Below are 15,199 nucleotides of genomic sequence, written 5' to 3' on the forward strand. Positions count from 1 at the left end.
CTGGGCCCACAGACTCCAGCATGAGAACATCTGGTTTAGGCAATGGGACCTGTTCCCCATAGGTGGCCTAGCTCTAATCTGGCCCCAGGATGAGGCCAGCAGCTGGCTCTAGGGTAAGGGGGAAATAGGACCTTTCACCTCATGCGCCTACTAGCCAGAGAGACAGTCAAGCTAAAAATTCAACGTGGAAGAGAAGGTGAAAAATGGTGTGACACCCCCTGTCCTCTCCCTCCAGAGAGGTTTCCCCTGCCATGGCAGGGAGAGAACCCAGGAGTCCTGGCTCCCAACCACAAGGCAATGTTCTAGTATTGTACCCCTAGATTCCCCCCCCCCCCCCCCCGTATGAATCCCAGAGGGATTCATGTCCCCAAAGGAGAATCCCCACACACACACCCCCCTGGGGTCTAGTGCCCCCTGCCTGCCCAGCTCCACCCAGCTCCCATGGGCCAGGCCCCAATCCCAGCTCCCAGGCTGTACTGGGGTGAATAACGAGCCCAGGGACAGCACAGGGTGACGAGCAGATTCATGTTTATTGGTAGATTTTAACCCCCCATGGAGGGGGTGGAGCCATGGGGAAGGGGAGGAGCTACTTGAACTTGATGGACTTGACCCTGAAGTCTCCCTCCACTGAGAAGAATTCGATGGCCTCCAGCCCCAGCCTGTTGGGGAATTTCAGCTGCTGCTCCCCCGGCAGCGCCACCGTCAGCTCCTGGGCATCGAAGGAGATGCAGATCTGGGGGAGGAGCCAGAGGGTGAGGGGTGGAGCCAGAGACACCTGCCCCCTACAGGGTTAAATATCATCCCAACCTTACACCCCCCTCCCCTGATCCCAACAAGGACTGGAGACATCCCCACTTGCAATAGACTCATCTGCTTGAGATGGGGTGGCTGTGATCTTCCCCACACAGTGCCCTGCCCCCCTCCCCCCCCATTCAGTTGACCCCAGCAAATGGGAGCTGCAGTCTTCCCCAGACAGTGCCCCACAGTCCCCCAGAGATGGTAGATCCCTCTCTTTGAGGGTAGCCTTCTCCCCCCACCCCACAATGCCCTGCCCCCCACCCATCTCACATCATGAATGGGAGCTGTGATCTTCCCTGGACAGTCCCCCCCTCACCTTGGTATCCTGCCCCGGCTGGAAGGGGAAGTCCGGCTCCCGCTGCTCCTCCCCCCACTCCCCGCCCTGCAGCGAGTTGCAGATGATGATGCGGGCGTCCCCGTGGCTCTCGAACCGGGGGTTGAAGTGAAGGGCCAGGTCCGAACCGGCCCGGCCCATGTTCAGAGCAAAGCTGGAGGGGAGAGAGACAGGCTGGGATGCCCCGCCTGGGCCAGGCAGCTTCCCCAGCCCCCCACCCACCCCCAAACAGGGATAGCCACTCACTTTGCATTGTGGGAAGCCTCCAGCCACCCCTCTACCACACAGGGGATCATGGGAAATTCCCCATCACCCCCTGCTGCCCTGCACCATGGGAGAATCTCCTAGAATTCCCTCTGCTCAATTTATTGCACTGGTGCATTGTGGGAAGCTTCCCAGCATCCTCTGGGACAGTGCTGCATCATGGAGCCCCCTGCAGTGACATGCGTTGCATCATGGGAATTCTCCAGCATCCCCTGCTGTCACCCCCACAGGATCTGGGTCACGGGCTAATCTCCCAGAATCCCCTGGGAGAAAGCCACAGCCCTGCTGCCTTCTGGGAAAGTTTCCCACCATCCTCAGCAGCAGGGTCACCTGCTGGGCATCGCCTGGGAGCTTCCCACAATGCACCAGACTATGGTACAGCTTTCCCAGCATCCTCTCCACCACCCTCCAGCCCCTTCCTGGGGTGGAAAGGAGCATCAAGGGACCAACGCCAGCCCCAGACCCCCTGCAGCCCAGGCTCCACAGTCTGTGGGGTTCTGTCCCACTGAGCTCATCCCATGCAGGGGACTGAGAACCAGCCCCACAGAGAAGGTGCTGGGGCCATGGACACCCCAGGGGTCAGTCCTGAGGAGACCAGCCCCCCATCCCATGGGGGAGTCCACTGGCACACACACCCCATCCCCACAGCTCCCCCTGAAAGGGGTCAGGGCTGAGGCAGGGGGACCCTGGAGGATTCAGGGGGGCTGAGATGATGCAGACCCAGGGAGTGAGGGGTCTGCAGGGAGATGCTGCCCCCTGTGGGGGGCTGAGCCCCATCCTGGGGTCCCAGAGAGTCCCCCATGGTGCTGTTGGGGGGCAGGGAGACCCCAGCATTGCCCCCCACCAGGATCAGGTTAACCCTTCCCTCCCCATGCCCGTCAGCCCACACTCACCTCTTGGCATCCAGTGGCACCATCCCCTTCACAGCGATGCACTCACCAGGCTGGACCTTCAAGTGGGTCAGAACCATCCCCTGGGGGTTGGGGAAAGGGGGAGAGGTGAGCACCCCCCAGCACCCCTCCCCACAGGGGGCAGGGAATGGGGCACAGGCCCCAACCCAGCCCTAGGGCATGGGACTGGCTGGCTCAAGGGGCTGCAGAAATAGGGCAAGGGCCTGTCCCCTCTAGGGGGCACCAGTGCCCATCCAGCCCCAGGGCAGGGACTGGCTGGCTCAGGGAATGGGGCCTGTCCCCTCTAGGGGGCACCAGATGGGGAGCAAACAAGGAAGATGAATTTCACATATGGTTGCAGGTAACAAAGCTGTGACCCCTCCAGCCCACTACACCTGCCCCCCCCCCCAACATGACCCTCTCAGGCCTAGAAGAGGGAATCACCCTCCCCCAATCTCAGGGATCTCACAGCTTCCCAGTCACCAGGTGGGGCTTGGCTACCAGGAGACAGACTCAACTCCCCCATACAGATAGGAGGCAGGACTAGGGGTCAACCAGCCCCCCCCCCCCCAGGGAGAGGAATTAAAGATATCCCCAGTACCCAGCAACCCCCTACCACCAGATCTCCTGCCCTATATATCTACCAACCTCTTCCCACAGCTCCCATCCTACCCCCCAAAGAACCAACCTTAATACCCCTCTACTCCCACAACTCACACACTCCATTGCAGCTACTCCAGAGACAACACAACACCACACACAGCACCAACCACCATAGGGGCTTAACCCACCCATGAGCTTTAAATAGCTGGGACACCCCCCTTGGGACCAATCAGGCACCCCAAGCGCTAAAGAACTGACCAGTCAGAGAGGAGAGGGGTGTGGCCAGAAGAACCTTGAGACCCAGCTGTCTGGGTGGGCTGGGCCAATCACAGCGGAGCTAATATCCTGGATAGGGAAGAGCAGAAAAGACCAATGTATTAGATAGATGGTGTCTAGGGCCCGGACCCCTTTCGTTCCCTGGCCAATCAGAAATGGAGCCTTTTGCAAACTGATGAAGAAACTGCAATTCCCAGCATTCCTAGCTCCCAACTCCCAGCCTGCCTTGGGAGCCACTTGCTTATAAAAAGGACACAAGTGTGACTAGTTCTACTATATTGCTGTGTGTAGGTATGTGGCTGGAAGGGGTATGTGTTGTCTGGTCTTTCTTTTGGCTGGAAGATACAGGAGAGTCCCCTGACCTGGTAAGGGTTAAACAGGGGCTAGGATTTGGAGGACTAGAGGGGTCCTTATAGTCTTGTTCCTGTTATTTAACCCTTGTAACTTTTAGTATTGTGTTCTCTGTCCTAGGAATGCTTTAACTTTCCAATGTGTCTTGATGAGTGTCTTTAATGATCTGTGGAACCTATTGCTGGGGGGGTATGTCAACTGAGGAATTGCTGTATACAAGTGTATTATAGTAGGGCTTAAGGCTAGGATGCCTGGGTTCTCTCCCCAGCTCTGGGAGGGGAGTGGGGCCCAGTGGATAGAGCAGGGGGGCTGGGAGCCAGGACTCTTGGGTTCTCTCTCTGGCTCTGGGAGGGGAGTGGGGTCGGGTGGGTTAGAGGAGAGCACATGTGGGGGGTCAGGACTCCTGGGATCTAGTCCCATCTGAGCTTGCAGGACCTGCCGTGCTGTGCCGGGATAGTCCATGCCCTGAGTTGCTGTTAATCTGAGTAAATCAGCTGGTTAAAGGGGGGCTGATCCCTAGGGTGTGGGAGAGGATCTGACACCTGGTTTCATGCTAAGTGGCAAACAATGGTGTGGGAGTAATGGGGAATGTTCAGGGGTTCTGGCTGAGCATGGACAGCCTGGAGTGGAGGGGACGTATCTGCCCCCGGGTACGTCTACATGGCAATGAGACCCCGTCCCCCCCCCCCCGGCTGGCCTGGGTCACCTGGCTGGGGGCTATAAGATTGCAGTGTAGATGTTGTCAGGCTCGGGCTAGACTTAGGCTCAAACCCTGCGGTGTGGACGTGTCTCTAGCCCGAGCCTAATGTCGACACTTGTGTCGCTCTGAGCCCAAGCGAATCGACCTGGGCACTCCAATTCGGTGTAGCGCGTTGGTACTGCAGTGTAGACGTAACCCTTAGTGACCTTGGAGAAACTCAACCTGGGAGGAAGCCAGTAGCTTTCTTCCATGTAGCTGGAGCAGGACTTTAACCCCCCGCCACAGCAGTATGGGGAGGGCAGGGGCATTGAGCAGGACGGGCTGGGAATTTTGACCCCCAAAAGTTAGTGGAAACTGAAACTTTCTGCCAGAAGGGGGAAGGGTCAAAGACTGCTTCGTTAGGACGATTACTTGGGTCCATGATGGAGTTTTTGGTCAAAATAAGGGGGTGGGTCCGTACCAGGTGCCTCTCTCTGGTTTTACACAGAGGCCTCGGAAAGGGCTCACCTCAATCCCAGTGCAGAATAGCGAATTTTTCTTGACATCTCAAATGTTTCTGGGATTGGAAAACCATTTCGGGCCCACCCCTAGTCACCAGGTTCTGACACCCGTTCCTGACCCACTTGGAAGTCTCAAGGGTGGGGACTTAAAGACCACACAATGGTGCATTCCCTTGGGAGATCTTAAAACACCAGCCACCTTTGTCAGGTATCTTCCCCACCCCCCCGCCCGTGCCTCCATTTCTCCATCTGTAAAATGGGATGTTTAGATAGACTACTCTGAGTGGGAGGGCTGGGAGCCAGGACTCCTGGGTTCTATCCCTGGGGCTTCCACTGACTAAGTGGAGACCAGAAATTGTGTTGAACTCAGCAGCATCCATGTCACAAGACCGTCTACTCAGTTTCCAGTTTATTTCAACTAGGTCTACTAACCGAACTAGGCTGAGACCAAATGAAAACTCATCTCACTTGTGAGGGGGGGATGGGTGTGAACACAGGTCTCCAGGGAACTAATCCCAATTTCCTTCCTTTGTAGATTGTATTAGTCTCCTGCGATCAAGTCCCAGTGAAGGTCAGGGGATGACCCATGGGTGGGTGTGTGGTTAAATCCACCCTCCCAGAACCCCTGAGCATCGAGCGGCTTCTCCAGGTCCGGACGCGTCTGGAGTCCCGGAAGCGGCTGACCGAGGAGCTCAAGGCCTGTTTCAATCTAGCGCTGAGTGAGTTCTCCCAGGAGCCGCTTTGTGTCCAGCAGAACGCCAGGATGACCATCCAAAGCGAGACCACGGTGCTGGTCTTCGTGTCCGGCACGCAGGAGAATGAAATATCCATCTTTCATGTGGAAGGGCAAGTCCAGTACAACATCAAAATGCCCCGATGGGACACTGCTGTGGCCAGAGTCTTCAGCAGGAACATCGTGAAGACCGTGGCAGAGATGGTCAACTACATCCCGGCTGGACCGCTCTTGGAGATGGTGAAGAAGATGTATTAGCTACTGGGGGGGTTAGATCTTCAACAAGCCAAGTACAATTAACAGAATGGTTTAATTGTGGAAGAGACTCACAAGCAAACTGTCCCAGATTCCCCTTCCCCCAGAAAGTAGAAACCATTGTTCTTCCATTGTGGAAGACGTTCATGGGTGAGAGATATTGGGTATAATTCTAATGGGTCTTCGGGGTTACAGGCAATGACCCGGATTCTGCTCTGAGCTTTGCTGGTGTTGGTAGAGTTTGACCTTCTCTCAGTGAGAGGTCAACCAGACAGACTCAAAAGTTGATGTGACTTAAGGATTGCCTCCTTTGACGATGGTGGACTCGGTCTGGATTCATGCTGGGGTTCTAGGTCAGGATTCAGTCCTGTCTAACCACAACTGGTGCCTTTTCAGGACTTGATCCTGACCTTGTTTCCACTGAAAACAGGGTTAATCCTGATTTACACCAGTCTATTCATCTCTGTAGCCCTCTCCAGCGACCTCTGTCTTCGCCTCTATCTTCACTCCCTTTGGGATGGAGTCTGGTAGCTGTAATCGCTTCCCTGGGTGGACATTGGACATACCCCAAATGAGCCCCTACTTCTGCTGCAACAGATCTTAACCCCCTGTAAACTTCCTTTTTGGTTTTAGCATTTGCCAGGCTACCTGGGTGTCATTCAGGGGCCCTCGAATAAAGCTTGAATATCTGTCAACTGGATCTGGATTTGGTGTCTGTCTTTGCATGGGTGGGGTCTTCCCAATGATGGGCTGAGACAGGGTCCCTAGCTGGTGTGAATGGGTCGTGGCTCTGCTGGCGTGACTCCTAGTATGGGAGATCTCCAACATCCCAAGAGGGAACTAACCTGTGAGTTGAAACTTTACCTCTGGAGATCCACACTTCCTTCTCAGAAGTGGTGCCTAGATGTCCCTTAATAAATGGCCTGAGTGTCCCTGCTCTTGGTGTCTGGGTTCACTTATGGGGATCCCTGCATTTCTGCAGATGGTGGGAACTCGGGGGTGGGGGGGTTCTCCAAATGGGATCCATCCCCCTTTCTGGTTCTCCCACCCCCACAGATGCCTCTATCTATCCACCTATCCCACACCCCTCTCTCCCTGTCCTTACATGGCCCATAGACAGTGGTGTTCCCAACCCCCTACTTCCATCCCCAGCTCAGAACGTCCAGGGCACAAAAGGAAGAAGTGTCCCAGGACCTGCTGTCCTTCAGTGGGTGTGGGGCTGGGAGCCAGGACTCCTGTGTTCTCTCAGTGGGAGCCAAGCTGCATGAATCCCCTTCCCAACTCTGGGAGCAGAATGGGATCCCATGGTTAGTGCAGACAGACCCCCCACTGCCCCCTTTCCTTGAGGGCTGTTTGGCTGGGTACAGGAGTGAGGGGCCCCAATGGAGCTGTGGGGGCCCAGGGCTGGGCTAGCAGGGGGCTGTAGGGGTCTGTTTGCAGGGGAAACAGCAGGACTCACCCAGCTGCTGTGGAAGGGATGGGGCAGGGGCTGAAATGTAGGGAGCCCCATAGAAACAGCGTCCCCTCCCTTTCCCATGATGTGGGCACCAGACACCCAGGGGGTCAGACCTGCCCACAGGCCTCCCCAGCAGCCCCTTAGCACAGGGCCCTGCGTAGAGACCATTCACCCAGCAGCTGCCAGGGCAGGGCCCTGTGGGAGGCCACTCACTGCCTGCCCCTCTCCCACCTTGGCACAGGGCCCCTGCCCCACCAGCTGCCCCCAAACTGCATCCAGGAACTAGCTCTACACATGTGAACTCCACCCTGTCCTTGTGTCTTGCCCTGACACAGAGCAGCAGGACCTGCTGCCCCAGGTGGGTGAGGGACCCCGGTGGGCCAGCCTGGGCTCCCTGCTGGTGCCATGGGGCACAGGTACATCCCCAGTCCTTTCTGCAGCAGAGAGAGAACCTGGCACCTCTCCCCACCCCACTTCAGCCTGGCACACCCCAGCCAGGATGGCCCCCTGCCCCCAAGCCACAGGATCTCAATCAGCCTCTACTCTGTGCCAGCCAAGATGCACCCCCATCCCTTCAGGGCAGGGGGAGGAGATCTGTGAGCAGGGGGTCTATTTCCACTCCCTGGCATAGTCCTGCCTTGGGGCAGAGCATGGGGGTCTCTGCTCTCTGTCCCCAGTGTAATGTGTGCCATGTGCTAGCAATGCCCCTCTATGTACATCAGCTAAATTGGACAGACCCTATGTAAAAGGATAAGTGGACACAAGTCAGATATTAGGAATGGCAATATACAAAAACCTGTAGGAGAACACTTCAACCTCCCTGGCCACACAATAGCAGATGTAAAGGTAGCCATCTTACAGCAAAAACACTTCAGAACCAGACTCCAAAGAGAAACTCCTGAGCAAATTTGACCCCATCAGCTCAGGATTAAACAGACTGTGAATGGCTAACCAACTACTAAAGCAGTTTCTCCTCCCTTGGTGTTCACACCTCAACTGCTAGAAGAGAACCTCATCTTCCCTGATTGAACTAACCTCGTTATCTCCTGACTGATTCTTGCCAGCGTATTTATACCTGCCACTGGAAATTTCCACCACATGCATCTGGTGAAGTGGGCATTCACCCCCAAAAGCTTATGCTCCACTACATCTGTTAGTCTATAAGGTGCCACAGGACGCTGTCGCTTTTTACATTTCCAGACTAACACGGCTACCCCTCTGGAGCCCTCACTACAAGCCTCAACCTCACCCCCACACCTGTTTTCTCTTCCCTTGTCCCCACTGTTCTGCTGGGCTCAGTAGCTCCTCCCCCTTAGTGGAGGGGGCAAGCCCCCAACACCAACCACCCCCAGGGCTTTCAAATAGCCCCTGGACTCCCCAGTGAGGGTCAGGCCAAGGGTGAGGACAGCCAGACATGGGCCCAATGGAAGAACACCAGATACAGCGACCCCAGCACCCAGAGCAAACAGGCTGGAGCCAGGGAACAGCTGCAGAGCACAGGTTGTGGGCAGAACCCAGGAGTCCTGGCTCCCAGCCCCTCCTGCTCTAACCACTAGCCTCCCCTCCCCTCCCAGAGCTGGGATAGAACCCAGAAATCCAGGCTCCCAGCCCTCCCCACCCCTGCTCTAACCCACTGGACCCCACTTTCACAGCTGAGAATCAAATCTTCCTCAATTTATTTTTGAAAAAAGAAACGAGAATACTTCTGAACTTTTTCTGAGTTTTATGTGTGTTTTTCTGAGAACGAAATATTAATTTAAAGGCAACTAAAATCAGACTCGATAAGAGGAAAGCAGGGAGGCGGGGACTCAGACCAGTCCAAGGGGACCCCAAAAAAAATCAAACCGAAGTGGCCCTGTCCCAGGGGGAAATGGAGGGAAAGGGGCTGGCTTAGGAGAGGGGGACCCAGGCATCCAGGCGGAGGATCAGCGGATGGTTTTGACAGGGCTCTTGAAGTTGCTGGCGGCTTGCAGTTGCAGCTGATACGCCATGGGGTGGATCTTAAAGCCGTAGAGCCTACCAAAAGGAGAGGAAGGGGTTAACATTTGGGAGAAAGCGGTGGGGGTTACCCAAGCCCCAGCCATGCCCACAAGCCCCCCACCACAGCCCCAGGCAGCCGCTACGGATTTCTGCCAAGCTGCTGTTTGTGGAGACATCAGTAGGTTCCAGAGTCAACGGTCATCTGTATGAGGAGGAAGAGTCGGAATTGGCATAGTTGTGCCCAAGGGAATGGACTCTAGCTGCAGCCCCAGTTTGTGCATGGGAGAAGGAAGACCCGGAACCAGATTCCCATATGCACCCTGGAATGGAGCCCAGCTACAATCAGTAGCGGGGGGAAATACACGAGCTGGATCCCCCTGGAACGGAGTCCAGCCGCAGCCACAATGGGGGAGGGAGGAGAAAACCTGGAGCCAGATCCGTGTGCCCAGCTGGAATGGACTCTGGGAACTGGCCCATGTGGGGCAGGAAGGAGGAGCCGGATTGGGGGCCAAGCCCCCAGGGGGATGGATGGAAGACCTGGCTATCTGGATCCACTGGAATGGGCTGCCAGATACAGCTCTCCAGAGGAGATGGAAGAGCTGGAGGCGGATCCAGAGTCCACTGGAACGGACCCTAGCCACAGCCTGCCAGGGGAGGGAAGAAGTGGAGCTGGTACGGACTTGGGCTCCAGCCCATCAGGACGGGGAGAAAACCCGGAGCTGGATTCCCCGACCCGCTGGGACCGGACTCTACCCCGGCCAATGGCAGCGGGTGGCAGCTCACCTGGGGACGAACTGATTGGCTGGCCGCTTGGGCCTGTACTCGGGGTGCACCATGAAGAGCATGTGGGGGAAGCCGGTCCCGAAGTAGGCGCCGTCCGTGTGGTGGTGGCGGGAGGACTTGGGGGTGTAGACGTCCATGCACTTGGGGCAGTAGAGTTTCACCATGGCCTCGCCGGGGATGTCAGATAGGCCTGGGGGGAGGGAGAGAGGTCAGGGAGAACCCAGTGTCCCTCCCCCTCCAGTTCTAACCACCAGGCACCACTCCCTTCCCAGAGCCGGGAGAGAACCCAGGAATCCTGGCTCCCAGCCCCTCCTGCTCTAACCACTAGGCCCCACTGCCCTCCTGCACTTACCAATGGGCAGCATGGGCTGGTTTTCACAATAGACACGAGGACAGTAGCCAAAGTCTCCCTGCTGGTACTTCTCAAGCTGGGAAGAAAAGAGAGAAAGGATGAGACACTGGGCTGGGAATGGGACCTCCCTCCTCTAGGGGGCGCCAGCTCCCACCCGGCCCCAGGGCAGGGACTAGCTGGCTCGGGGGAGTGGGGCAGGGGCCTGTCCCTTCTAGGGGGTGCTGGCTCCCATCCAGCCCCAGGGCAGGGACTGGCTGGCTCAGGGGGGCGGGGGGCTGGCACTCACCATCTGGGCGATGCCGCGGTTGGTGAGGATGTACCGGGCGTGGATCAGCCCATACAGCATCTCTGCTGCCTGTTCAATCAGGTCGCTCTGGTTGGGGTTGTCCTCCAGCTCCTCGTCTGCAAGGAAAGGGGCTGCGTGAGAGAGAGACAGGAGGGGGAGAGCCCACAGAGCCGGGGGGCGGGGGGAACGCTGAGCGCTCAGGGTCACCCCCACCCAACCGTACAGTCTGACCACAACGACTGCCCGGAATTAATTCCTACGGCGGATCGGGGAGAAAAACCAGCCCCTCTGGATTTAAACATCGCCAGCGACCGTACATCCATCCCGACCCATCGCAAATCGTCCCCCTGCTTAATCCTCCTCAGTGCCTACAACGCGCGTGTTACTTCCCCTCTGAATTCATCTAGCATCTGTCCGCCTCCGCCCATGGGGTCCCCGTCTGCTAGATCGGAAAGCCACTGCCAAATCTATCCTCCACGGGGGCACGTCCAGACAGGATCAAATCACCCCTTCCCCTCCCCTCGGTGAGGCAGAGCCCGGCAGCAGGGCTGGGATCCCGCAGGACCTGCTGCCGTAATAGCAGGAGAGGGGAAATGGACTTTGTTGTGGGCAGGATTGGATGGGCAAAAATACCAGACCGCGGGAATTTGAAGGAAAACAAAAACGCACATTTAGCTACTTAGTTTGAGCTTTTTATGATTTATTTTGACCAAAAACTCTAGCGCTGGGAGCAGTTTTCCTGGTAAATGTTTTTTCAAAAAGCCATAATAATCCCGACATATAAATAACTTGAATCGTACATTTCAATAGAGTAAAAACGGTGCTAACGTGGTTTTAAAAAACTCCCGGATTTTTTTTAAACTTACTTTTTATAAGCATTAAAAAAAATCTGCACTTATGGCAAAAGTGTGGCGCAATTTGGTTTGAGGTGCCGTGCGATCTACACACGCCAACAGTTGGTCGTAAATAGAATTTCAGCAGCATAAAGCAAGTGGCTTTTTTTTAAATAAAGGTTTTTTAAATTTAAATGTTAAAACCTTCATTTAAGTGACAGATAATAAGATTTGAGGTCTGTTATAACAGGAGTTAAAGGTTTTTTTTTTTTTTTTTTAACATGACTTAAGCACGATTTGTTTTATTCTTTTAGAGGTCAAAATTGTGTCTGAATTCCATATTGAATGACCGTGGGGGAGGTTGGTTTTGGTAGCACGGTGGAAATCTGTCTCGCTCGCAGGATTTGCAGGATCTAAGGTTTTTGCAGGTGGAAGTGGGATAAAAATGTAAGAACCAATGCGGGAGCAGGTGGGAGTGGGTATTGCAAGTCAGAGTGAGATTAAAAAAATATTCTCACGGGGGGCTTTAAAGCTCAACAGAGCGAGTTCCTGAAATCTCTGTTCTCCGATCCTTTATTCATTCTCATGGTTCTTGTCCGGCCCCTCGCCAATCGATCACCCTCCTTTCTGGAACTGCAGCCACCAGAACCGGACGCAGGATCCTAGCAGCGGTCGCACCGGAGGGAAAAGAACCTTGCGATTCCCCTGTTTATATCCAGCATAGATTTGTCCCAGGAGCGTAATGAACCATCGGCACAAGATCTGGGGTCGTGGCGGATTCTCCATCGCCAGCCGTTTTCCCGTCAAGCCGGGCTGTTTTTCTAACAGATCCGCGCTGCGTAATCCGGGAGGGCAGATGAGCTGAGCACCGTGGTCCCTTCGAACGCTGGAGTCGCTGAATCAATGACTCTTCTGGCCTTGAAACCTACGGATCTCCGTCCCAGCCTCGCATTCACCCACGTCACGCGGGGAGCTTCTGTTCAGCTGATTCTCCCCCAGGACCCCATTGGCCGGAGGGCTTTATTCCTGGCCACACGGGCTTATATTTGGCCATATTAAAGTGGAAGGAAGAGGCGGGACAGGGTGGGCCCCAAACCCAGCGATTCAGGCGACGGACACCCCCGAGCCCAGCCCATCGCATGGCTGAGACACCCATGCCGCTTTCGCACAACTGGCCGGGTGTGAGGGCAACCACTGCCCAGTGAGGGGGTCATGATGAGCCCTCCGTTGAGCCCGCCCCCCCCCCGCAGTGTGAAACGTGCAAGCTGGGGCTCCTTGCGCACGCGTGAAAGGGCAGCTATACACGAGTCAGACCCCTGTTGTTGTGCAAAGGGCAGGCACAAGCAATTCACGCCCTCACGGTTGTGCAAGAAGGGACAAGGGGCTCAGATCCAGGTGTGCCATGTGCATCTGTTGTCCGCAAACAACCATGCGATGGACCCACACACACCCCTCCTCCACACTTGTGGAAGACACACAACTCTGCGATAAACACACAACCCTGTCCTCCATGCACACCCATCCTCCACACTTGTGCAAGAGACACATGACCATGCAATGGACACACACACACACCTGTCCTCCATGCTTGTGCAAGACATGCGCACACACACACCCTGCCACATACACAACCGTGCCACAGACAGCCTGGCCTGTCAGTTGTACGAAGGGCAGATGCCAAGAGTGCCAGGTTTGGGGCTAGCACATTCGGTGGGGTGGGGGGCAATGTCATGGCCCCTGCCCACAAGGAAGGAGACAAAGGCCACACGCAAAGCAGGCGGGGAGCTGATGGGGCCAGGGGACCCGCCCCCCCCCGGCACCTGGCTCCAAGTCGAGGATCATGTCGAGCGCCTGGCGATAATGGGGGACCTGCTCATTCAGCCCCGTCAGGTTAAACTTGTCCTGGATGTAATCCTCGTCCACCTGGGGGGGGAGAGAGACAGGATGAGAACCCAGGAGTCCGGGTGCACCCCCCCACACTCCCGCAGACCACTAGACTCCCCTCCCACAGCCAGGAGAGAACCCAGGAGTCCTGGCTCCCAGCCCCCTCCCCTCTCAGAGCCGGGGACAGAACCCAGGAGTCCTGACTCCCAGCCCCATCCGCTCCCAGAGCCGGGGACAGAACCCAGGAGTCCTGGCTCCCAGCCCCATCCGCTCCCAGAGCCGGGGACAGAACCCAGGAGTCCTGACTCCCAGCCCCGCCGCTCACCTCACAGAAGAATTCATTTCCACGCAGGCCACAGAACCAGGAAATCCAGGACACTTCCTCGGAGCTGCTCATCTTCCCGTCCTCTGCAGAGAGAGGCGGCATCAGCCCAGCCCGCGCCAAAGCCCTGCTCGCTTGTGTGATGAGCGGGGGGGTGGGGGGGGAGAAGGGGCTCAGCCTGCAGCCCCACAAGCCAACACTCACACAAGCTCCCAGCACAGACAGTACAATGTCTCCCAGCCACTGCTGAGAAGTGCCCTCTCTGGGGTGGGGCAGGGGGCTAGTTATACAGGGACCCCTCACCCAGCACTGAGATGCAGCTAGCTCTGGGGTGGGGCGCAAGAGGGGTCAATTATATGGGAAACTCTTGCCTGGCGCCAAGACACAGCTGGTTCTGGGGTGGGCCAGTTATACAGGGACCCCTCACCTCTTACAGAGATGTGGCTGGCTCTGGGGAACAGAAGGGAGTTGGTTATACAGGGACCCCTTGCCTGGCACTGAGATGCGGCTGTCTCTGGGGTGGGGCACGGGGGTCAATTATACACCTCTTTCTGACCCCCCCCCCCGAATCAACATAGAAAATTACCACTGGCTCAGGAACGACGGGGCACCCCTTCCTCTTTCATCCACAGGCTGGGAACTCCCCATTCCCAGCCACAAGGGGGGGGGGCTCCCTGAACCATCCACCCCTGGACAAGGGGGTCCCCCCTGGCTGTGGAATAGAGGGAACCCCTGCCCCCCATGACCCTCCCCCCCACCTTCCGGATTGCAATGGGGGGAGAGGGGAATCACCGGCCCGTGGTTCCCCCACACGGCACTGGGGGGGGGGAGGTGAATGGCCCTTTCCCCCGTTGCACCCCCCAGCTCGTCCCCAACTACTGCCCAGGCGGAGGAGAGGGGTAAATGCTCCCCCACGTTGCACTGGGGTGCAAATCCCCCCTGCCCCCTCCGCCCTGGAGGGTCAGCTCCCCCCCCCCCAGAGACAGATCGCTCAGCACTGGAGGGTCCGCCCCCAGCCCCCCCCCCACGCACTAGGGCAGATCCCCCGCCCCCTTTGCACGGGGGGCCGCGCCCCACTCACCCCCGGGGTCTCAGCTCCCGTTCAGCAGCAAGCGGTGCCCAACGCGCACAGGCCCCAGCCGCCCCGCTTGTCCCCCAGCGCGCAGACGCGGCGGCACGCGGGGCATCACGGGGGATGTAGTTTTACAGCCGGAGGCTCCCCATAGAGAAGACGGGAGCGGAGCCGCCCGGGAACTACCGCTCCCACAATGCACAGCGGGAAGACACGTGGGGGGCGAGGGGCGGAGAATGATGGGAGGCGCAGGGCGTGGCGGGAGATGTAGTTCCCCACCGGCCCGAGGCTCATTGGGATGACTGGTCAGCGGGGCCCCGCGGAACTACATCCCCGGGAGTGGTGCAAGCGGGGGAGCCCGGTGCAGGGGCGGTGCCGCAAGGCAGCATGGGACTGGTAGTCCACGGGCTGCATTGCCCTCCTAGGGTTCCATGGGCAGCAGGGTCCCCGAGAACTACACCCCTCCCGAGGCAGGAAGGGGGCCTGAGTGACGCAGTGGTGTGCCGCAAGGCATTATGGGAGTCGTA

The 15,199-nt window shown here is 57.2% G+C and overlaps 2 protein-coding genes across 2 annotated transcripts; both read right to left on the reverse strand.

The window, feature by feature from the left end:
* Positions 1 to 586: 586 nt before the first annotated feature.
* Positions 587 to 3,032, reverse strand: LOC128848171 (16 kDa beta-galactoside-binding lectin-like). The gene is made up of 4 exons (XM_054047984.1): positions 3,004 to 3,032; positions 2,290 to 2,369; positions 1,115 to 1,286; positions 587 to 733 (listed from the first exon to the last, which is right to left on the reverse strand). Exons 1-4 carry the CDS (start codon positions 3,010 to 3,012, stop codon positions 587 to 589), a joined length of 408 nt encoding a protein of 135 aa, XP_053903959.1. The 5' UTR covers positions 3,013 to 3,032.
* Positions 3,033 to 8,863: 5,831 nt separating this feature from the next.
* Positions 8,864 to 14,787, reverse strand: CSNK2B (casein kinase 2 beta). Its single transcript, XM_054047544.1, has 7 exons — positions 14,682 to 14,787; positions 13,604 to 13,686; positions 13,215 to 13,317; positions 10,562 to 10,677; positions 10,276 to 10,351; positions 9,924 to 10,113; positions 8,864 to 9,176 (listed from the first exon to the last, which is right to left on the reverse strand). The coding sequence occupies exons 2-7, from the start codon at positions 13,673 to 13,675 to the stop codon at positions 9,086 to 9,088; spliced, it is 648 nt and encodes a 215-aa protein (XP_053903519.1). The 5' UTR covers positions 13,676 to 13,686; positions 14,682 to 14,787; the 3' UTR covers positions 8,864 to 9,085.
* Between the last annotated feature and the right edge of the window lie 412 nt (positions 14,788 to 15,199).

This window comes from Malaclemys terrapin, chromosome 13 (assembly GCF_027887155.1).
Source record: "Malaclemys terrapin pileata isolate rMalTer1 chromosome 13, rMalTer1.hap1, whole genome shotgun sequence".
Lineage (NCBI taxonomy): Eukaryota > Metazoa > Chordata > Testudines > Emydidae > Malaclemys > Malaclemys terrapin.

What these genes read in the sequence shown, in the direction of transcription:
- LOC128848171 (XM_054047984.1), bottom strand. An exon ending in GTGCCACTGGATGCCAAGAG is followed by an intron (nt 1,287 to 2,289) that starts GTGAGTGTGGGC and finishes TCTCCCCTCCAG; the next exon opens with CTTTGCTCTGAACATGGGCC. An exon ending in AGCCGGGGCAGGATACCAAG is followed by an intron (nt 734 to 1,114) that starts GTGAGGGGGGGA and finishes CTCCTCCCCCAG; the next exon opens with ATCTGCATCTCCTTCGATGC.
- CSNK2B (XM_054047544.1), bottom strand. Translation starts at nt 13,675, where the DNA reads ATGAGCAGCTCCGAGGAAGTGTCCTGGATTTCCTGGTTCTGTGGCCTG. An exon ending in ACCGCGGCATCGCCCAGATG is followed by an intron (nt 10,352 to 10,561) that starts GTGAGTGCCAGC and finishes TTTTCTTCCCAG; the next exon opens with CTTGAGAAGTACCAGCAGGG. An exon ending in GCCAATCAGTTCGTCCCCAG is followed by an intron (nt 9,177 to 9,923) that starts GTGAGCTGCCAC and finishes TCCTTTTGGTAG; the next exon opens with GCTCTACGGCTTTAAGATCC.